Below are 23,855 nucleotides of genomic sequence, written 5' to 3' on the forward strand. Positions count from 1 at the left end.
CTGGATTTGAAGAACCTTACCCTGTGAAGGGCTCTGCCATCTCTCAGTTGTATTCCACATGAGCAAGGCTTTCAGAATACCATTCTCAGACTGTTCTGCTCCATTGTAAGCAGCCTTTTCTGGGGAATCATGGTACATATTTATGTCTTCAGAATAATGTCATTCAGGATGGTTTTTCTGCAGCTGTCTGCTAAAGTAGATGGCTGCTGGCACAAATGCTGCTCATGGGAAGATCAGTGGTGGATAGTGGTTTGAGTGAGGTAGGAATAGTAAAAGAATGCATGATAAAGCTAATTATTTCACAATTTGTCATGGTTCTGCATTGTTTGTGCAATACACCTTTTTGCATGCGTATGGTTTTACCATTTTGTGTGCATAGTAGCTTCATTCTGATATTGAGCAATAGGTTGGCAATTGTTCAGAATAAATGCACAGAAAAATGCAACCTAGTATTTATGGCAATATCTTTTGACTAATGAGTGAGTAAATACAATAACTCAATAACTAGCAGGACAGAGACAAAGGTGTCATTACAGCATGCAATGGGACTTTTGCTTTTTCAAGGCACACCCTACTAAGCAGTACTTTGCAGTAGGAGAAAAAGGAAAGAAGCCAAACCTCATCATCTACGATTATCCTTCACTGAGGCCCTACAGAATACTGCGAGGTAGTGTAAAAAGTTTTATTTTCATTTTACACAAGTGGGCCAGTGTTTATAGATCCCAGCAGATGGAGTAGTGGGTCACTTCAGAAGTTTAGAAGGAAATACAACCTTTTGGTCTTTCAAAGCAAAATAGAAAATACCAGTTTCAAGCTTTTTCGTTATTGCATGGGAGGAAACTTTTATTTAGTAGGAATAGCCAACTGAGAGCCATTACCTAGTGAAAAAAATAATTGCAGTGAAAGTTGAGCTCCTTCTTAGTAGATTTTCCTACTGTTTTTTCCTCTTTTCTGTGTGTGTGTATTGGGGCTTGTATGTTTCTTCAGGTGGAACAGAAGCAGCCTATGTTTCTGGTGATTTCAACGATGCTGGCACTTTGCTGGCCAGTGTTGGGAGCAGCCCTGACTACATGCTGACTATCTGGGACTGGAAAGAAGAAAAGATTGTGTTGAGGTCAAAAGCTTTTTCACAGGATGTTTATAAGGTCACATTTTCTGCTGATAATGAAGAGCAACTAACTACATCTGGAGCAGGACACATCAGGTAGGTTTACTGATTAGGATTAATACATATCACCTCTAAAGTCATAATAGGTAGAAGATGACTAACAGGAATATATCATTAGCAAACATGGGCCACTGAGGAATGCTATTTTACCTGGCCACTATAATTACAAAAATGAGAAAGTTCAAGTCCTTCAGCCCGTCAGCCAGGTCTTTTAACACCTTTGCTGTGCAGGTTCTGGAAGATGGCTCTCACATTTACTGGTCTCAAGTTACAAGGAGCTTTGGGCAGGTTTGGAAAAACAGCAGTGACTGACATTATAGGTTATGTGGAGCTGCCTGATGGGAAGGTAAGTAAGAAAAAGTTTAATTGATTTTATGTTCCCTCTCAGGTTTTGATATAAAGTCTACTGAATAAGTTGGAGAGTTACTATTTGCTTCAAAGTGATTTGAATTAGACCCTCAATGCACTGCTCTGATAAGCTAATATTGACATTAATTTGCCAAAAACCTGGCTTGCTTTGTAATAATTGAAAAGTACGGTTAGTATTGTAATTCCCAGACAAAAGATCTCTGTTGGCTTAGAGCTGAGGCTCCTCTAATGGGGTAGTGAAAATGTTAGTGTAAAGAAATACGGAGTCTGTTAGCCCTAATCTTTAACCATTTCAGTGCATGTAAATTATGTCACATTGCTAAAAAGTTGAATCTTTTCACCCTTTGTTCCTTCTCTTGCAAATATCTGTACATTGCTATCAATTTAATGCTTTCATGGAAGGAAGCCAGAAATGTTAACCAGATTCTTGCCAATATTTCTGCATGGTTAAGTGCAGGTGCTTATGCGCTTCTTTTCATTTGTATTGAAGGTTATCTCAGGGACTGAGTGGGGCAACCTGCTGCTTTGGGAAGGGGGCCTCATTAAAGTAGAGCTCTGTCGAGCTGAACAAAAGCCCTGTCACAGTGGCCCTGTCAGCCAGTTAGTTCTGGATGAAGGAGAACTTGTCACTGTTGGAAAAGATGGCTTCATTCGGGTGAGTTTTTCTTCTGCTTTGCTTTCAGGTGTGCAAATTTGTGGTCAGCAGGTAAATGTTACATATTTTCTTTACCAGGGTTTATTTACGGAGGGAATTTTGCAGTGTAGTTGCTTTCTGAGAATGAATTTTTAGAACAAACACAATGAGACCTTTTACTCTAGTAAATCAAAACAATTTTCAGTGATTCTCTAAAAGCTTTGCTCTTGCTTGCATTCTAACATTTTTTTTTCATGTGTAGTTTTGGTTAATCTTTATAGTTTTCAGCCCTATTAATACATTTGGTGTTATTTCAAAGGATAAACTACGGCAATATTTGAAATTAATTATCTGAGTATTTGAAAGCTTAGCTTATTAAAATGACATAGAAATTAACTAGCATCTCGGAGACACATATGCTGAAATAGAGGAAAAATTAAAAGAAAAAGCATCCTGAAGTTAACATATAATTCTATAAACTAAGGTAAAAAATTTTTCCTTATCCATACCACCAGTTTCTGATCTCACCTGTCAATTATCAAGGATTCTGCAATCTTGTTTGCCTGCTCTTTGAGGGAAGATATGATGTGTCTTCTGCTACTGTGTGAAAGACCCAGATAATCAATGGGAAGGTGACTGTTATAGAGGCACTTGGACAATGCCCTTAATAATATACTTTAACTTTTGGTCGGCCCTGAAGTGATCAGGCAGTTGGACTAGATGGTCGTTGTAGGTTCCTTCCAAATGAACTGAACTATAGAGGGTTTCAAACACCTTGGGGTTTTTGTTGTTGTTGTGTTTTATAAATTGATATTATCCCATTAGGAAAATTCACTTGGTTATAAGGGTGCCAACTGATGTCTTGTCCTTACCCCACAGAGCAGAACATGGATGTGTTAGATTTCCCATTCTTTCTTCTGTGCTGCCTCAGTATGAGCAATGCTGAGAGCAGGCCGATATCATTTACTCTCTATAGTTCTGAGACTGCTATGTACAGCTCTGCTAGTGCCAGGGCTGAATTGAAGCCACTGTTGTTTCAGATTTGGACAGAGAATTTTTACATATACTTTGCATTGCACCCAAATGTATCAGATAATAGTTGCTGATTGTCACTGTTCTAGGTTACATTCAAAACAGCGAGGCAGATATGACAGGTCTCATACTTTACCTGTAGAATCTATACTCCCCTGGTTTCTTACAATTTTGAATTTCCATATTAATCGTGTATGAAAACATAACCTGGCCTTATAAAGACGCATTTTTTTTTTATGCTTCCAACTCCATGAAGGTGTGGAACTTCGAGACAATAGATGCTGCTGATTCTGTGGATGACACAGGGTTATTAGAGGTGGAGCCTATGAATGAACTTCATGTTGGCAGGAATGTCAGTCTGAGTTTCATGTCAAAAGTTCATGACTGTGGACAGCCCGTTTGGTATGCTCAGGTAAGATACACTCTCTGTGGAGAAACACAGAATGAGGGAGGTGATGTTAAGTAACAACAGGAGTCCATTACAAATCAGTGTAATTCTTTTTTGTAGAATTCAATTCTTTTTTGTAGAATTCAATTCTTTTTTGTAGAATTCAATTCTTTTTTGTAGAATTCAATTCTTTTTTGTAGAATTCAATTCTTTTTTGTAGAATTCAATTCTTTTTTGTAGAATTCAATTCTTTTTTGTAGAATTCAATTCTTTTTTGTAGAATTCAATTCTTTTTTGTAGAATTCAATCTTCTTCTGGATATATATCTCTATAAAAAAACTTCTTATTTTGTATGTATATATATATAATCTTCTTCTTTCAAACACTGGAACAGGTTTGCTAGAGAGGTGGTTTATGTCCCAAGCCTGTCAGTGTTTAAGAGGCACTTGGACATTGCCCTTAATAATATACTTTAACTTTTGGTCAGCCCTGAAGTGGTCAGGCAGTTGGACTAGATGGTCATTGTAGGTCCCTTCCAACTGAACTGAACTATGCTATGCTATGCTATTCTATTCTATACTATTCTATATTTTAGTGTCTAGTAACTATTCACTAGTTACTAGAGTCTCACCAGTGTGAGACTCTGGCTTTCAGAGCCAGAACTGCATCAGAATAGGAGAATGTCGAAAGATATTGTTCAAGTTCTGTTATCTTGGACTGATGGATAGGACTGGTAGGACCAACATCACCACATTCAGTCATTTCAGTTTCACAATGATACTCATTAAAGAATTTTTAAGGAGCCATCGTGGGTAGTTTTATTTCCAAATTGAGTTTGAAAATATTCAAATTACATGTTTTGTTTTTTCTTCTTCAGGATACCAACGGAGCAATCTGGAAGCTGGATTTGACATTTTCAAATATGGTAAGTTTGTTTTCTTTTTCTTTCTTCTGATTTCTTCAATTCCTTTGCAATAACTTCCTTTAACTATACTGGATACATCTGCGATGAAGTTTGTGTTTTATGAAGCTGCACAGTTGAAAATTTTAGCATTGAAATAGATTTTTTTTTTCCCTTAAAATTTTATTTTCATAATGTTATTGATTATAATGATTGTGCAGGATTATAAAAAATAATTTTATTTTTGATTCCTGAAATTTTGGCTGCCAAATTCAAGGAGTTTTATTCTCATAAACTGGTAATAAAAGTTGTGTGGATGCAGGAAATGAGTTCAAAGAGTATTGATATATCCTGTCTAGATAGGTGTTTGAAACAATCCTTACTGTTGTCTCTAAAGAACTAGGAAAAAACAAGGAGAAGATTAAAGGTACTTCACATGTTTTATCCTACTGGTTACTAGTGTTACCTCTGGAGATGTTTTTGATGGAGAAATAGATGATGCATTTAAAATGAGGGCGTTTAATTTTTGCTGCCGAACATAGTAATGTAAATGGGAACAATCCCTTTGAGTAGAATAAAGTACTGTGGCAACAGGTAAAATTATGTTCCAAGAATTTTATGGTAAATAAAAGATGTACAAAGCATACTATAAAAAATAATGTAAAAATGTATAGCAAAACCTGGAATTCCTTGGATGATGAAATGATTTCCCAAGCAGCATAAGCTCTAGGCTTGAGAGCATTTTCTTTGCCTTCAGAGCAGCAGCTGTTTGTTAAAAATATTAATTCCAAGCCTGAAACCACTAGTTAAAGGCATTCCCCTTTATTTTCACATAGAAAATGATGGAATTTTAAATGAACTGAATGTTCCTACACTAATTTTGCTCATGATCTTCCTATGAACATTTAAATAAAAAAAAAAAAGGGGGGGAATTGCATATAGGTACCTCATGCATGCCAAACTTTATTCACACAAACAACACCTGTCTAGGTTTTTCAGGTTCATTGTAGGTATGGCTGGTAATGCCTTGTAAGTGCAGCTCCAGAATGTAGCAGAATTTCTGTTTTTCTGTTTTGCACTGCAGACCCGTGATCCAGAGTGCCTGTATAACTTTCACTCTGGAAGAATTGAAGCCATGAGTGTCTCTCCCATTACATACCTTCTGGCCACCACTGCTCTTGACCGTAAGTACAGTACTCCTTTCCTCTCATACCACTGTAATTATTGTTTTTGAAGAGCAATGATGCTTGGTTTAGAACTATTCTGTTTTGAACTGAAGTTGTATATTTGCTCTTGAGAAGTCAAGAGTCACTTTACAGACAATTGTTATTCCTGGGATTAGTTCCTTCATACTTAGGACAAATCATTTATGTTTTGAAATAATGCATTAAGGCTGCTTCATCTGGGATTTTAACAAGAGAAGTTTTTAATGGGAAGCTTTGTAAATACTGTTGGCTCTGAAGGAATGGCTGAAAATATCAGACGTTTGGTTTGAATAACAGCACTTGTATTCAAGGCTCTGGATCGATAAGTGTTGGGATCTTTGTTTTGTAAGGGATTACATACATCTCCAGCATTGTGTAAGTCATTGTGAATATTAATATTTGTGGCTTTCTTAGAAAACGCAGTAGCTATCATGCTCTCAACAACAGCTAACATGTAATTACAGACATACTTATTTAACTTACACAAATATTGCCGTTTAGGCCTCTCACAGTTAGCTTTATAGTTTGAAAGAAGAACCACGGCCCGAACGTTAACAATTTACACTTCTCAGAAAATGCTACAAGGTCTTTAACTCAATTCTTGTCAGCAGTATCTTGTCATTTGTCTGTTTTATACAATGTACATGCACTTCTAGCCTGAAGACAAACTCCTACCAGTTGAGCAAATGACACTTAGGATACATGCCAGCTGGAATGGAATTTTATGCAGACCAATATGTGTGTCTACTAATCTGTTAATTTCACCTCTGGTGAAATTGGCTTTTCTTTGGATAATCTTCCATTTTCATCCATTTAAATATTTTCCTCCCTAGGCAATTCCAAGTAGTAGCGTATCGTCTTTTCCTATGTTGTCAGTACAGATTTTCCTTACGGTATTCCACAGTTCTGTGATTACTTGAAAATTACACATTGTGGTCAGCATGTGACTTCTTATTACAACCCTCAGCCCTGACTTACAGGCTCTTGGGAGCCTGTAAGTTAAAGAGTGAAGAAAGCTTATATTTTGTTCATGAGCACTATGCTAGCTGTGGTACTCTGTAACCATCAGTCATGTCTTTTCAGATGGGTGTTTGATACTCAAAGACAAAAATTAATAACTTTCTATCCAGCTTTAAATAAATAGACATTTCTCCATAAATCTTAAAATGTAAGTGACATTGCAAGAAATAAATTCTTACTGTCTCCTTTCAACACAGGGTCAGTGCGTATCTATGATTTCATCAGCAACAGTCAACTGAGTGAAATTAAGTTTAAACAAGGAGGAACAGCACTGATATGGGCACCTCGTGTTGTGAGTTTTTGCTAGTGTGTTAACAAAAATTCATACAGGGCCTATGAGCCTGCCAGCATCAAGAAAGTTGCTCACAATACAAGACCTTAAAGAATTCACTGTTAGGCCGTGCTGGAATTTACTGTAGTAGTATGTATGTATAAGTTTGTGGAGTAGTATGTATGTATAATAGTATGTGTACAGTTTGACTTTACTGTGGATTGTCAGGTATCCTGCTTTGTGTCTTCCTGAGATTTTAAAATCAGATCTCAGTGTGCAGTCCCAGGAAGCAGTCTTAGTTTATAGACTGATAGCTTCTATTTAACCCACGCAGAGTAATTGTCAATTAACATGAGTTAGTTAACACATTTTGAAATGACAGCCCAGACAATCCACAAACATTTGGAGATAAATCATAAAAAACTGTTGCCAGAACTGATCATTTGTGGAGTGTGGAGTCTATCACTTTTAGACATATTTGCTGATTTTAATTACAATAGCATCTAGTTATGTTCTTGAGGAAACATAGCAAACCTGGTGGGTTAATTATAAGCAAAGTTATGGAGTAAAGTGCTTACTTGAATTTCCAAGGCGAGGGTAACACTGGAACAGTGCTATTATAACTACAATTCTGGCCATGCAGACTTTCAGGGATGCTGTTAGGTGATGACCTATACATTCAAAAGGTAAGCTGATTGCCACAATAAATTGTACAGCATTACAAAACTGACTCAGTTCAGTTTTACAAAAGTTGGTACTAAATACAATCTGAAAAATCAAAGGTATTTAGTCTACCTAGCTGCATTTAAAATCCCATTAGATACTTACACATAGCTTAAGGTGCTCAAATATATTTGAAAATCTGTGCTGTTAATCTAAGAAAATTTCATCCAACATACTTTGAAGCATCTGTGTACCATAATATCCTCATAGGCAAGCTAGCAATGTACAGGTTAGGTAAGTGAACAGTGACACGGATTTAGAACTGCCTAAATGGCTGGGCCCCAGGGAATAGTGATTGGCAGCACAAAGTCCAGTTAGAAGCAAGTGTCTAGCGGTGTACCCTAGGAATCATTACGGGTGCCAATATTCTTCATTAATTACCTGGACACTGGAACAGAGTGCATCCTCAGCAAGTTCGCAGGTGATACAAAACTGAGAGGAGTGGCTGGTACTCTAGAGGGTTGTGCTGCCATTCAGGGGGATCTGAACAGGCTGGAAAATTGGGCTGAGGTGAATCTCATGAAATTCAACAAGGGAGAATGTGAAGTCCTGCATCTGGGGTGGAATAACCCCAGGCACCAGTACTGTCTGGGGGCCCACCAGCTGGAAAGCAGTTCTGCAGAGAAGGATCTTGGGATCCTGGGAGACAGCAAGCTGACCATGAGCCAGCAATGTACCCAGAGAAGTCCAACAGCATCCTGGGCTGCATTAGGAAGGGCGTTACCAGCTGATTGAGGGAGGTGATCCTTCCTCTTTACTCAGCACTGGGGAGGCCACATCTGGAGTGCTGGCTCCCTAGTAGAAGTAAGATATGGACTTAATGGAGGGAATCAAACGCAGAGCCATAAATTTGAGGTCCGTGAGTGACTCCCCTTGATCATTTACTAAGCAATGCTATCGTACACCTGCTTATTACAGAGGGGCTTTTTAAGATAAGACATCACGGGCTGATGTGCTCAGATAATGGGAAGACAGTTCCCCCAGCTCCCTTCTGAACAATAAACTTTTTCATACCTAAGATCATACTTTTGCCAATTGCTCACAGAGCTTATCCATTCACCCTCATCTCTTCACACAGCAATCTTTCTGGTCTTATTTCTGGTGTGCATTAATATTGATCTGTCCCATGTCTGGAGCTGGCTCGCTTGTAAATCATTTCAAGACACTACTATATTTGGCTAATATCAGCTAAATCTGCAAGTCCAACTAGATCCAGCTAAAACACAGGCCTGTTTCTGCTAACTCTTCTCACACAATTCAAGCCTGCCTACATTATTAGAAATTGGCTTACCTACAGGGACTATGGTAAAGACTCCATAGCCTCCTCTTTCCTCTATCTCAAGTAGCTGTCCCTATTGATGACTATACTTTACATGGAATCAGCCAGACCCAAGTCTGTGCCCTCACCTCTTCAAAAATCATACCCACATTCGATGCCCAATATTATATTCAGGGTAATATAATAATTCCTTTTTTGAGTTCCAATTCTTCTCCTTAAGAAAAAGCTACTGATATATTTGTATATCAGTATGAATTACCTCATCCTTAGAGGTTACAACCACATCCTCATTAACATTTCCAGTCTCAAAGCCATGTTATCAGTAAAAAAAAACCCAACCCAAACCAAGAAATAACCCACAGTCCTCCCATTCACTTTATGGTAACATGTTAGAGAGGATAAACATTTCCCATGTATGAGATATTCTTTGTGCTTTAGCAACACTTCCATGTAAGATGAGTTACAGGTTAACACCAGAGCATTACAGATTCTTATCCTAAGCTCTCAGATGTACACTGTGATTTTTTTCTTCATTCTTCCACTCAAAGGTAAATCCTAAAGGAGGCCTAATTGCAGTGGGGTTTGAAGATGGCGTTGTCCGCATAATTGAAGTTTATGATCCCAAAGGACTGCCCGTTCTTGCAGGACAGACCAATACAGAGAATGCAGAGATAAATCTGAAACAAGCTTTCAAACCTCATGTTACTGCAGTTACAGCCTTGGCATATGAAGGAAATGGAGATGTGCTTGCCACAGGGGTATGTATCACTTCTTTTGGTTATTTTTATTAAGCCACAGATGTAGAGATTATTTAAAGAGATAAGGTAAAGTTTGTTTACTGACAACACAATTATACTTCTGTTGTTGCTGTTGATCGCTTCTTGTAGTTCTCTACAGTGCTGGGGGAAGAGAAGGATCTGTTTGCACTCACATGTGTTTTCTGAAGGAAAGCAACCGTGCAATTCATACAATTAATTTTGTGAATTACTGGACTGTTTAGTGTGAATTCTGTAATCCTCTTTGAAGATGGATTTGGTTCACTTTGGAATTAGTTTAGTAGTATCTTGGAATTAGTAAAAGCAAGTCTGTTTGTACACCACCTTGGCAGCACTCCAGCTGCTACCCAGCAGTGCTTGGCCTTACAACAGGATCAACCAGTTGGTTTGTCAGTATGCTTGCTAGTCTTTGAGATGATTTCCAGTCAATGTGATCTCTCTTTTTAAAAGCTAGCCTTCAGCCACGATCAGTGCATTTGCAGTTACGTGTTCTTGAGCTGAATTGCCATGCATTTCACTTCATGCAGATTTTAAGCTGCCATGCGTCATGTTGTGCACCAGTTCTGGATTTTCTTGTTATCCAGGGAAATCAGCCTGAGCTGTCTTATCTGAAAAATCAGCCCTGAGCCTGAGCTTTAAAGGAGCTCCTGGGGCAATGGGCAGAAAGCACATGGCTGGGGGTGCCAGGTGAGGCCCATCAGGGCAATTAAGGGCTATGGGTGCACTCAGGACCCTGGATCAAGGTGGGCAGGATTTTTATTTCCTCCCTGGAATCATCATGGAAGTCCAATTCTAAGTTCCAAGACACTTATAAGTCCCCCTGTTGAGCCACAAAACATTTGAAGTATGTGTTTATGTTATAAAGTACTTACAGTCTTTTGAATATTTGGTCAGCTTTGATTCAGTCATCTTTGTTTCTTTTTCTCAGAGTAAAGACAAAACTGTTTTCTTTTTTGCTGTTGAAGATGAATATGAACCAATTGGATTCATCTGTGTCCCTGGGCCTGTGCAGGCATTACAGTGGTCTCCACCTTCTCATGTGAGTAATGCATGTTTGTTTTCTTTCCTTCCCGACAGTGTTAAAATGTCATTTTGAAAAGAATTTCCAAGGAAAATAGATGAAGATCCATGACCCTAGCCATGTTCTCTATAGACAATGCAAAAGATGTTTTGCTACTTTGTTCTTCATGCTGCTTCAGAATGACAGATAGGTTCTGTGTAGCTGTATCTCTGGTTCAGTCACTTTGGACATATTTTGGACTTTGGATAATGAAGAGCAGAAACATATGCAAACCACAAAATTTTGCTCAGCTTTTTGAGTTCCTGCCTTGAAGAAACAAGCCTCTGCCTTAGCTTTTGGAAGGTCTTAGTCGTCTTTGATAAAAGAGTTATTTGAGCATTATTGCCATGCCTCTTGCCCATATTAAAACAGGCTTTTGCGAAGCTTTCAGACCACATTGAGAAAGCTTTTGGGTGCTTCTTGGAATTCACACTCTGTGTTTGAAGTGTGTCAGTGACATATTCAAATAGATTCTTGGTAATATTTTAAAAGTTTTATAAGGTTAGAGTAACGTGAAATTTTGGTTGGTCGAGTATTCTTATTTAGAGGGAGATTGTTCATTATATTTAGATGCTGACAAAGTGGCCAGCAAGATACGTTATACTGCTGCACAGTGGCAAAGTGTAGCTATTATTGCTTGTTCATGGGAACTGATAAAAACTGTGTTGGTAAAAGAACTCTTGCTGATATGAACTCTATCTTACTGCAGAAATGACAGATCTTGATCCGACAGTTGCAGTTTGAGTCCTTTCCTTGAGTTCAAGGTACTCCTGCTTACTAAAAAAGCACCCATCATGTCTTTGATGTGTTAGATTCCCTCTGAGTAATTTTGTCTACCAGTATCGTGTCTCCACTGCTAGATGTGAACACTTACTAAACACACTATAAGCATTTGAGTGTTACACTACTTTTTTTATCTTTAAAAAACCCACCTTGGGGATTAAATACTATATATTTAATGAATGCATTTGTAAGGCTGAGATTTTATAGACACAAGAACCATATCATTCCTAGTTAAGGTTTCCGTGGCAACTCTAATATGACCCCTTTGCACATTTTTAGTGATGGGTCAGATAAAATAAGCCTCTCTCTATTCTCCAGCTAGCTTATGAAAATTGAAACTAAATACAGACTTGCCTTTCAAAATCTCAAAACACTAAATAATTATTACCCTCACCTCGCCTGTTCTTCCTAACTTTGCATTTTAAAGGACCTGGCAGGTACCAGCAAAGCACAAACAAACTCAAAGCTAAATAGGATTTGGCAAGATTCTGAGCCCAGTCTTGAAGATATAAGGCATTTATTAGTACAGAAACATACGAAGTTTCAAACAATTATCAAACCAAAACCTCAGCTCCTAACTTTTGGGTCAGATCCATCCTTTAGTTTAACCAAACTCCCAAAATATCATCATGCTGCTTCTAAGCTAGACAGTGTCAGAATGATAGCTGTTTTTTATATGGCAAAGACGTCTTCAATTCCTTAGCTTTGCCTAGGATACATAGTGTAAAAGAAGCTCACGGATTTCTGTTGTCCACTTAAAAGTGTCCATTTAAATAAGAGCACAGTTAGAGTTAATGCCTCCTGGCTGGAGCTTGGCTTTCTACCTATGCATCTTCTGACTAACTTTTTCCCATTTCTGTCAATTCCATGTATACATCTACCCTATACTTGTATTCTTTGTGTTTTTGTACAGGTGAAGAGCACACTGCTCATCCTTTGTGAGAATGGCTTTGCTCTTCAGGTTCCTGCCCCTCTCCCTGAGGAACAGGATACAGTGTCCACCTATCAAATAAAAAACCTGCCGACACAGTACTTCCATTTTTATAGTATTAAATCGCGAATCAAGGTAAAGAACTCTCCTGTGGAGGAATTTAATGTTCTTCATGTGCCAGAAGACAAAACTACCCAAAAAGGTTTCTAGTCCCTGTATTGCACCATAGAATTTTTGCTAAGCTTCTTGAAGGGGAAGGACAGGTAGAGTCCATTTGTGGCTGAGTTTCAACATTTGAAATTACAAGTTGTTGTTTGTTTATTCAAATAGAACATACATCACACTGAAAGCATGATGTGCGTTTTGATTAGAATTAGAAGATAGCATTAGTGAAAGGGAAAGGTAGTATAGCGCATTAGTTCTCAAAATATTTTCATTTTGGTAATTCTCAGAAAAAGTACGTTTCTTGTGGTTGATGTTAGCCCTGTAGGAAATTCCTTTGAACAGTCATAAACACCCATGTGGTCACTTTGAGGCAAACATGAAACACATTTTTTTTTTTTTTGAGCAGTTATGTATTTCTGATTTTTTAAAAATGTTGTAATAACTTTAAAGGGGTGGTTTTTATTTCTGAATGAGAACTAGCAGTTTAGTAGATATGCGGGGCCAAAGGAAAAAAGTTATGCTGGTGTTAGGTTCAGGGGCAGAGCTCCAGTGAGCAGGCTCTCAGTCCCATGTTCAATCCACCACAATCCAACAGCCCCTCTGGTTCTATTTGTAACCTGTGATTTCTCTGCTTTCTTTATTAACTGCTTCTGTCTTCTGAGTGGTGCATTACTGAATGTCAGGCAAAGCCTCATTTCTTGTTATAACTAGGAGGAAGTCAGCATTCAGGAGAAAGATTTCTTAGTGGTTTTCTCACAGGAAGAACCAGAAGAATGATCACAAAGCTAGCATACATATGTAAGGAAAGATGGAAAGAATGTGTGTGGAGTTTTATTGGGTTTTTTTTTTTTAGTCAAAAGAAAAGAATATTGTTTGGAGACACTATAAATCTTTAAAAATAGAGAAGGTTTCTAGAGAGAGAAAGAATATTAATTGTTTTCTTTTTCATCTGGGAATAGATCAATAATTAATAAGTTGCAACAAGGATGTTTTAGATAAGACTTAAGGAAAGATTTCTAACAGTGAGGGTGGTGAAGCACTGACATAGTTTGCGTAGGCTGTAGAGTCCCCATAGGAGATTTTTGAAGGGTAGGTCAGACAAACATCAGCTGATAATATGTAACGTTTAGCTGATTCTGCTTTCAGGCGAAACAATGCTCTTTTGAGATCCTTTCCAGACCTTCCTCTATGATTTCCTATCTAATAGCTTCTTAGGAAGATGCTGTTTTACGGAATGTTTGATATTTGTTTATGCTAAAGTAGGCTTGAAGGGAAAGGGGGTTTTAAAGGTTTTATAAATCTGCAAATGTCTTCCCTTCATTGTTCAGAAGAAGTAAAGTCCATTACAACTTCTCTTTTTTACTCTACATCAATGATGCACTAGAACTCGGGAATTTGAATTCAGCTTTCCAGTGCTTTTCTTTCTCCTGGGCAGGCAAGGATAGGGTTTAGGAGTTCTGCAAAAGTAGTATGCTCATAGTGGTTAATATTGGGAATAATCTCTCTGAGGAAATGCTGAGGTCTTCTCATGCAAAATGGTTTCTGTTTCAAAGGACAATGAGTTAAAATACTTTGGAGGAGGAAAATGGGGGCATTCCACTGGAGACTCCCATGAAGTCTGGTTGATCTCTGCTTAGTTGATGGAAAAGAGATTTCTCTAGATATTCTGTATATATAATGCCAGGACCACCTTGGATTTCATTTATGAGACTCCTTTGGTCAGTAATGCATGGAGTGCCTTGGTTTCATGTCTCTGTGTTTCTCTGCTTGTTGTAATAGCTGGAAGAGGAGATTGCACTGAGAGAGAAAAGAAAGCAGGAGAAGGAGAAAGCAAAACTTGAATGGATAAAGCAGCAACAGGAGATGGGAAAGGAGATAAAAGAAGAAGAACCTGAAGAGGAACCCGAAGAAGAGCCATTGCCACCTCTCTACATACCAGAGGAGCCCAGTCCCATCCTCTGTGGGTTTTATTCAGCACCAGGAAAATTTTGGCTTTCCTTGGTAAATCCATTTTTATTTCATGTTGATGGGATTGCAAGATGTGGCAACCTCTCCTTCACATCTGGGTGCCTTAGAAAACTGATTATCTGAAACCTGCCATCTCTAGGACCTGGAATTCTCTTCATACTTGATAGTTCCAACGGTCTTTGTGAAGTTTCCAATAGGTATGCTTCCTGGTGATGCCTGAATGGGCACAAAGGCTAAGCTGTTCCCTACAAGAAGAAGGTAGAATCTTAACATATTGGTAGGATGGCTTGTAATGCCAGTGATCTTGATAGATTTTTCTCTGTGGGTAAAAAGGATCTCTAGATGTTTGGAAGTAACATTTTCTAACCTATCGTAGTACCTTAAGAAAGGAAGAATTATTCTGAAAGTTACATTTACCTGTTCAACTGCTTCAGTGTTCTTTTGTCACCGTTTCTTTATGGTCCTTCTCTTCTTCAGGGTGGGTATGACTCAGGGTTCCTCTATCATTGTGAATTCTCAAATGATCACCAAGACGACCCTGAAAACAGGAAAGATGAACCCTTTGAAGTGATTCCTATTGAGGACACTGACGACAATCCCATCCACCAAATCTCTTTCTGGTAAAACATTGTAGTGTAACAGATAGCTTTGTGATAAAGCTTGATGAAATTGAACTTGGAAGGGAGGAGGGTACAGTGTTTTGTCCCTTTTTAATTGTGGCTCAGCTCTAGTATGCAGGAACTCTCTCTGGTTTTCCTGGTACTGAATTTCACTTAAAATTCCTAATGGACACAGCTGGGTGCTGTGTCTGACAATAATTTAAAAAGCCCTTCCAAGATGAAAATGTCTGATTTCTAATTAAATACTGATTAGGACTCAAACATCCTAGATTGTAGAACTCCGGGAGAACCATTAGAAGTTTCTGCAAGTTGGGATCACCAGAACAACAGTTCTTTTTTATAGTTAGGAAAGAGAGGAACACAGTTAGCCCTCAAGGAGAACATGGAGGGATCAGTCCATCCCTCTTGTGCAAAGAATACAGGCTTCTCAGGACATTCTGTGAACTGTACAAATGAAAAGGGTGAAGTATTTTCAGATTCTCAACATTAGGTTCCCTATAAGGCTAGGCATGTCCTGCACCTAAGGAGGCAGGTTTATTTCAGGCTTTAATCTACAGCTGGCTGCATTCACCACCAACTGCACTAGATGGAGAGCAGGGAAGGAAAACTGTTTTTCTAGCTCTGAACTTGGTGTCTGCTACCCTGCCCAACTCAGGGCTGAGACCAGTTCCATGATAGCCAGCAAGTGCTGGAACATTCCTGAGCAGTCAGTTAGCTGGAAAAAATTTTGTAGTAGTATTACACATACTTTAAATGGTCCAAATACTTTGCTCCCAGCTTACAAACTTGGGAAAGCTACATTTATTAAGTTAGATTAGCTCTTTTCAAGTATCATGTTTTGGGCTGTGGCCTTGCTTGTTACAAGTTGCCTGCTATTACTGTTTCTTGTTGCTTATTTGACAGTACCAGCAGACTATTGATGTTCTGTGGGATGCAAAATGGTGCGCTGCGTGTTTACCCTCTCCAAGATAAAGACCTCTCAGTGAATACCCTGAAGGAATACTGGTCCTTCAATGTACATGACAATGATTATGGCCAGATCCAGGGGATCTGTTCTAGTTATGATGATAGGTTTCTGATTACTTGTGGTGGAGATGGAAACATTTTTACTTTCAACATCTTGTCTCCAGAGGATGTTCACAAAGAGCTAAAAGCCAAAATCCCCTCTCCTAGGGTAAGTCGCTATCCTCTTTCACTGAATTAGGCCTATTTACAATGAAACTACTGCAGGTGGGCAAAATCCAGTTCAATTATTTGGCATCATAGATCTTTCATAGCAAAAGCTGAGCTTTCCCAATTTGGAAGAAGAGCTCTTGCAAAACATTCCCTAATAAACAGGCACTATGACTGCATTGTTCCTTCGCAATGTTTTGTGTTTTTCTCCAAATAAGCATAGCATGTGTTGTTCATATATAATATTCTACTAGTCTTTTCCCACTCAAAGGTGTAATCATGCACATGCCTAGAATGAAAGAACCACAAGGATTTGTCATACTTAATACCTGTCTTTGATTTAATTCCAGTAAAGTATGGTTCTGCTCTGGATGGGGATTCTAGAAATAATGTTGGAGAATACCAAACATATAGTTTCTCAGTGCGTCTCATACATTCATATACAATTCACAAGTTGGATTTTTTAAATTTGCAAAATAGCACAGCGTGATGCTGATCCTGTTGCTCTTTCACTCTTGGACAGCATTAGCAGTAATGATTTTACAGGTGTCCTGTAATCACTGTAGAGCTCATCACCTTTAGCATGTTTGAACAGAAGACACTGGAACTTGATAACAGTTCTACTGACAATACACAAAAAGGGAGAGGTATCAACTTCCCCACTGAAAATGTTCAGAATTTATTGAATTTTTAAAAAATCTCTTGAATGCCTGAATTAAACAAATATAACTTGAAAGAAGCAGTGAGACCTGTTGAGTTAAAAGTGCTATCATACACAATGAATTTTGGAGTAGATATACGTTCAGTACAGTTTAAAGATCTTGAAAGTGTCAACATAAAACAAATCCAACTTTTAAATATTTTTAAGAGTAGTTGGTAACTACATTTTGAAAGATGCTTGATGAGGGAGACAGAGAGGAAATTGTGATTTTGATCATTTAGTTACATTGTTCGTGACTAGTTGGAATTCTTTACCAGTATCACAAGAATATATAGCACTGAGAATAGACTCAAAATAATTTTCTTAAACTAAGTGAATGATTGGAACCTGTGATATCAGAGCCTTGCTAGCTCCAGTATTAGAAGTAGTGATTAATATACAATTATAAAGCATATATACAGTTTTATCATTTTGAGTATGTAAGTAGCTCTATATAAAGATCTTTATGGTCAATTTCTATTGTTCAGGCTAGCAACATTGCTTAATGACCATCCTAATAGAGTTTTTCCCTTATCAAAGTATATCTTCATTAAGTATCTATTCTAGTTTTAAGTCATGTGGAAGATTTTAAAAATTCCATCTTCATTAAACTTAATGAGATTCTTAGAGAATCAAATACAAATCCTCTGAAACTAATTGAGTTAAATTACAGATCAATTTAGTACGACTGTATTCACTGTAGGATGGTAGGCCCTCCTCTTTTTTTAGACTATGATTGCCTAGGGAAATGAGGCTTGTGCGACTGCAGTGTCCATCCATCTGTCATTCTTCACAGCTAATAACTGTGAACCCATTATGCAGTCAGCAGAAGCAAACCAGATAAATTACACGTGTAACTTGGAATTAGCCCAGGATATGTTGTCTCTTGTTAACCTGGCAGTGAGGGGAGACAAAAACATTGGGTTTGGGGGCTAGAGAACCAAAGATGTTATGGGACAGAGTGTAGTTAGGACAAGCAATGATGGTTATTGTTGATGGGGAGGATATAGGATTTGTGTTGTCTGTTCCTAAGAACCATGCTTCATTAGTTCTTTTACATGTAAACCAACTTAATTGCTTTTTGTTCTTGAAACATTATAACCAGGTATTTAAGGCCCATATAACAATATTGATCACAAAGGTTTCTTTAGGTTTTGTGAGAGGCAATGGGAGCTCTGTCTTAATGTTTGTAAAAGCTTTATTGTCTGTTGAAACTATTATTGCTTGTTTAAAGTCAAGACAACATTTTTATTCCAGAGTGGTCTTGAGAAGGAGAAGGCTGCTGAAGACATTGAGGATTCCAATGCCTACAAGTAAGAGGTGCTTGGATAATGGTGAAAGAGATTTTCAAGTGTTGGTAGCTCTTTCTTCAGGCCACATATTTCTTTTTGCCTCCTAAGAGGAGGCAGAAGTTGATCACCTTGAATTTGGGTCATTTCCTTGTTACACACAAAGTTTTTTCAGCCTTTCCCTCCATTTCATCTACTTTTCTGTGGTAGTAATTCAAATATGGTACTCTCAGACTTACTTAACTTCAGACTACAGAAACAACACAAGGTCAAGGTCAAAGTCCTATGATGTTAGGACTGTACAAATACATAGGAAGATGATTCCTTTCTAAGTTACCTTCAGAGAGCCATTGTGTTCACTGGGATTTTAAGGCTGTCAAGGAAATCTAAAAGGTTACATAGACTGTAATCTTTCCTCTCTTCCATTGAGATAATACCATTTCCTTTTTCATGCATTTTCAGCATTGAGGAAGTCAAGCAGAAAAAGGAGTATGAACGGATAATGAAGGAAGCTGAAGAAAAAAAAACCAAGAAAAGAGAGGAGTTAATTGCACTGAGGCATGAGTTTCTTCTTCTTCTTCAAAAGAATCAGGAGTTGCCCAAGCACATGCAGCTGCACAGAGAGGTACATCTGGTTTTTATAAGGGTCATTTACCTTTAGAGGCACCTTCTTCTAAAATGTTGCTACCCAATGTGTTGGGGCCAAAGATGTTCAACCCTGTGGATTAAGGTAGTTCTATGAATATATAATTTACTGGGACTTCTGAATCACAGCTGATTTAAGAAGCATGTGGGAAAAATATGGTTATCTGTGGAGATCTGAATAGCTCCTGAAATAAAGGATTGTGTTGATGTGCATGGAACTCTGGCACCTGGGCAAAAATATTTATTCCCAAAACCTAGTAGCCAAGATAATGTGGTGCTGGGTTTTCTGTCTTTCTGCAGCAGTATGAGATGGACCATAGGATCTTTGAGGAGCTGGATAGGCAGACAGCACAGAGAATCCAGTTAGTGCAAAAGGAGCTGGCTTGGGAGCATGAGAAACACTTGATTGGACTGCAGAAACTACGAAATCAGTAACTGCTTTTCTTCTATTTCTCCCTCTGACCTTGCATGGGGCTTATCATTTACGAAATTGTACCTCCACAAGGAAAAAGAATGTGATTTTTTTTTTCTCTCATATAATCAATATTTCTTTTGTTCTGTTATGATTCTGTTCTTATTTTACATGGAACATACACAAGAGTATATATTGATATTTGGGTGTACATACTTCTTTTAAATCTTTGGTAAAAATTCAGATATGCAAATCAAGGAAGCAGCTTCATTCTGATTCACTTCTATATGAAGAAAACTGGAGGTTTTTTTGAGACTAAGTTTGCCTGGGTTTTTTCCAGTAAGTTCAGTAAGAACCAAGAACTCTTATTGGAACTTTGAAGAACAACCTGTGAAATGAATCCCTGTTTTTCAGGCATGTTGCACGTCTGTCAGATATTTTAGTGACATTGCTAACACAATGTTCCCTATATAGTTTAAAGTTATGAAATGAACTTTCTCAGGAACACAAGTTTAAGGGCAAGGTGCATTTTGGGTTGGTTTCTTAAATTTAAATATATAGCAAAAGATGAATTCCTAAAAATAAATACACAATAGAAATAATACACAATAACAAAAACACCTTAGGCACACAGAGAGTGTGACTGAGAAAAAGACTTGAATGAACATGTTTTTAATCAGTCCTTAATGGAAGATGAAAGATATTCTCATGAAGAACCTGGTGTAAGTTTCAATATTGGGAGAGGTCTTAATATGTTTATTCTTGAGCATCTCCATTCCTAGATTGGATAAAAGTCAATAGATAGTGTCAGATGTCATCATGCTATTACTTACTGACTTGTGAATTTACATGTAATGATTGTATGTGCAGTAAGTAAACTACATCATTCATGTCCTTTTGGTCAAGGAAAAATGGTAGGTTGTGCCTACTGACATCAGACAGTTGTGTCTAATTTGGCTTTTCAGATTTCGGGACTCATTGGAATTTGACACTGTTGTTGTTCATGCTATTCAAAGCAATCACCAGATTTCCACCTACAGACTTCTAGCAATGTCTGAGAAATACTACCAAGATAAGGAACATCTGTCATGGAAGAGGACAGTACTTAAACAGGCATGGAAACAAGCAGAAAAAAGGGAGATCGTTGAAGAGACAAGGCATACGCATAGCGGTAATGGTGACCATTTAAATCTTACCAGTAATATGGTTTCTGTCTTTCATTTCAGTTTGTTTTCCTGAGTCCAAGCTAAAGAAATAATAATTTCTTTAGGTACAGGTAAAGAAATATAACTGTGGTATGTTTTTTCAGTACTAACATACATAGTAACGCATATACATAGTTTTCCATGTTTAGGTCAATGCCAGCAATTGTCTGTCAACCCTATGGGTAGAATGTGACTAAGAGTCAAGTCAAAGAATCCAAATATGTTCAGAACATCCACTGCAGTAGAACTATACTGATCAACACCAGCTCTACAGGAGCCATCCCAGGGGCTTTCCAGTATTTGGGATTGCATGGTATTTACATCTTCACATGGTTATTTTTTGGTCCAGATGATAGAATTTTCGAGGGCGAGGCTGAAAAGCTGAAGACATCAGAGGTCCGAAAGCCAACCACGCATTATATAGAAAGCAAACGTGAGCAAATCAGAAGAATTGTTGAGAAATCTGACGAGGTGAAAGCTAAGATCATGAAGAGGAAGGCAGAGTGGGATGAATTGTGAGTCTTGAACTGGACTCTGTGCCCTTTCAGTTCTGCTTCTTGTCTGAGGTCAAGTAGTGCTATTTAGCTGTCATATGGCGCTATAATCTCTCTGCCTAGTTTTTTATGTTCCTAATGGTTGTAATTAAAATAGATGAGTTTTCATGTATCTCTGACTCTCAAGAGAGCATTAAAATCTTTCAGTTAGTTTCTATGGTTCTTCTAAAATATTAAAAAACTTGAATTCAGCTAGGTAGCTGCATCTTCAGATAGGGAGTAAAAAGATGTCTAAATCGATCATGACTGAGGGACACCTAGACCATTACAGTCAACTCTCAGTTAACCCTACCAGCACCACATAGAGCAGATGCTGTAATAGCTGGGTTAGGTCAGTTGTGCTAACATCATGGACATTATGTGAGTGTTCGTGATATGCCTTCGTGCTCCATGCTGGTCTTTATCTTGAGAGGCAAGAATGGGGGACAAGACATCTTTGAATTCTCATGGAAGTACAGAAGTTCTTCATTAGGAGATGAATGACAGGGAATGGGACCAATGTAGAGACGGAGTACAAGGCTTTTTAAGGTTATTAAGTGTTTAACAATATAGAGTAGGATCAGGTATTCTGTGGGGCAGGCTGGTGGAGTGTTGACACACAGTTCCCTGAGACTGAGAGCAGCACATACTCGCTAAACCCAGAACTTAGTCCAAATGTAGAGGTTTAACCTGTCCCATGGCAGATCTATGTTATAAGAGTTTTTTTGGAAAAAAAATAATCTGAGGTTTTCGTTCAAACATGCAAGGATATTCTTCTCAAAGTAGCCATTGGTTTCTGAAAGAGGTGTGTGATTCTTGATCCCTAGCTTACCTCCCAAGCCTTGCTGCAGAAATTAGAAGGTATGAAATGACCCTGTTTGTTCATCTGTATGCTTTCTGTCTTAAAGTTCAGCTTTGTTTTGTACCTACCAGATACAAGAGCAAACCTAGTGATGACTATGAGAATCCCAAGGCTGTTGAGGACATCAGAGAAGCACAGGAAAATATGGGATATTATAAGCTGAAGACTGCCACTAACTACAGAGTCCCTGAACACAAGCGTATGAACACTGAGAAGAAGGTGGTGCAGCTTACATCCTTGGAAGTGTTGGTATGTAAACTCATTCATTGATGTGTATATTTCCCCCTTTTTGGGGGAGGGAGGATACTGTATTAGTCACTGAAGAAATTTTTTGAAAGGAAATCAAAGTGGATGTGGGAAGAGGCCTTGAAGGACAGACTGGCTTGAATCAGCTTTAGTTACAAATCAGCCTTTCTTTTGTTAGCTGTTAGTGCTTCACCAAACTCAAACCTGAATCAATCCGGGAAAACTGTCAGCCAGCTCTCTTTAAACAAGAAAGAGAATTTACTTTTTCTAGTACCTCAGCAGGAACATCTGTGGTTTTGAATTCTTCAAAAAATCTTATAATCTAGTAACTGGTATGCTTTCCTTAAAACACTGAACTAAACCATTACAAAAACAAGAATGTGAGCAAGGACAGGTGTTTCTAGTGTGGCCTCTCCATATTTGCACTTTGGCAATCAAAGGTACTAAGCATTGGAATCTTCCTGAGAAACCAGGTCTTTTGGAGCCACCTTTCTGTGATAGAATTCCTACAGCTATCACAAAGACACAAGAACCTCAAATGTTGTGCAATATCTTTGTTGCTTTCCTTGTGACTTCTTTACCCCCCTCCTTTTTCTCGTAGGAACTGTTTTTCTTTTTATTTGGCTGGAGTGCAAAAAAGTGACAAATTTCTTTAGCTAAAAGAACAATGAAGAAATATATCTACTGAACTTGGAACTGTCTAGTTGCTCTTTGGTAGGAAGACTTATTTCTTTCCCTGCTTACTGAACCTCTTCACTTTGTCTGACGAAGTATAAGTTATACTGTCAGTGGCCCTGAATCTTCTCCAGTTTTATCCTCATGAAACACCCTGTAGGCCGGGGTGCTTTGATAGCGAGGTCTAACCATCACAGAAGCAATGCTACAGTCTCAGGGGATTTATTGGATCACTCAAATCTCATGCTTGGGCTCCAGTACTTCATTGTGGTGCTGGTGTTAGCAGATACCCAGTGATTAACCTAACTCAGTAGGACAAGCGAATGCAATCAAAGGGATTAGTTCTTGTAAACTCCAGGTTTACACAGATGAAGAATTCCAGTTACTTCAGGTGGCTAGTGTATAGTGTTGTTTTCTTTTATAAAGATCAGAGAAGTTTCTGCCAAAAATATTAATATTAGATCACATTCGATTATTATTTCATGTGAAAAGGCTAAATTAATACAGCGTCTCCTTATCACAGAATCACAGAATGATTGAAGTTGGAAGACACTTCCGATGGTAATCTAGTCCAAACCCTCTGCTCAAGCAGGACCATCTAGAGCAGGTTGCCCAGGACCATGTCCAGATGGCTTTTTAATATCTCCAAGGATGGAGACCCCACAACTTCACTGGGCAATCTGTGCCAGTGCTCAGTCACCCTCACAGTAAAAAAGTATTTCCTGATGTTCAGAGGGAACCTCCTATGTTTCAGTTTGTGCCCATCTTCTCTTGCCAGTCACTGGGCACCACTGAAAAGAGCCTGGCTCCATCCCCTTTGCG

General features: G+C 38.3%; 1 protein-coding gene across 1 annotated transcript in view; it reads left to right on the forward strand.

Moving 5' to 3' along the window:
- Positions 1-23,855, forward strand: part of CFAP44 (cilia and flagella associated protein 44) — a 44,813-nt gene that overhangs the window by 8,026 nt on the left and 12,932 nt on the right. Inside the window, exons 6-25 of the mRNA XM_075165582.1 lie at positions 565-667; positions 988-1,204; positions 1,400-1,514; positions 2,028-2,192; positions 3,460-3,615; positions 4,469-4,516; positions 5,577-5,676; positions 6,915-7,009; positions 9,539-9,748; positions 10,695-10,805; positions 12,523-12,675; positions 14,485-14,706; positions 15,151-15,293; positions 16,197-16,467; positions 18,424-18,479; positions 18,918-19,080; positions 19,401-19,531; positions 20,478-20,683; positions 21,067-21,232; positions 22,184-22,361. Of these exons, the coding sequence (XP_075021683.1) occupies positions 565-667; positions 988-1,204; positions 1,400-1,514; positions 2,028-2,192; positions 3,460-3,615; positions 4,469-4,516; positions 5,577-5,676; positions 6,915-7,009; positions 9,539-9,748; positions 10,695-10,805; positions 12,523-12,675; positions 14,485-14,706; positions 15,151-15,293; positions 16,197-16,467; positions 18,424-18,479; positions 18,918-19,080; positions 19,401-19,531; positions 20,478-20,683; positions 21,067-21,232; positions 22,184-22,361 (3,009 nt within the window). The remainder of the gene's footprint in view (positions 1-564; positions 668-987; positions 1,205-1,399; positions 1,515-2,027; positions 2,193-3,459; positions 3,616-4,468; positions 4,517-5,576; positions 5,677-6,914; positions 7,010-9,538; positions 9,749-10,694; positions 10,806-12,522; positions 12,676-14,484; positions 14,707-15,150; positions 15,294-16,196; positions 16,468-18,423; positions 18,480-18,917; positions 19,081-19,400; positions 19,532-20,477; positions 20,684-21,066; positions 21,233-22,183; positions 22,362-23,855) is intronic.

This window comes from Calonectris borealis, chromosome 1, assembly GCF_964195595.1.
Source record: "Calonectris borealis chromosome 1, bCalBor7.hap1.2, whole genome shotgun sequence".
Taxonomy (NCBI): Eukaryota; Metazoa; Chordata; class Aves; order Procellariiformes; family Procellariidae; genus Calonectris; species Calonectris borealis.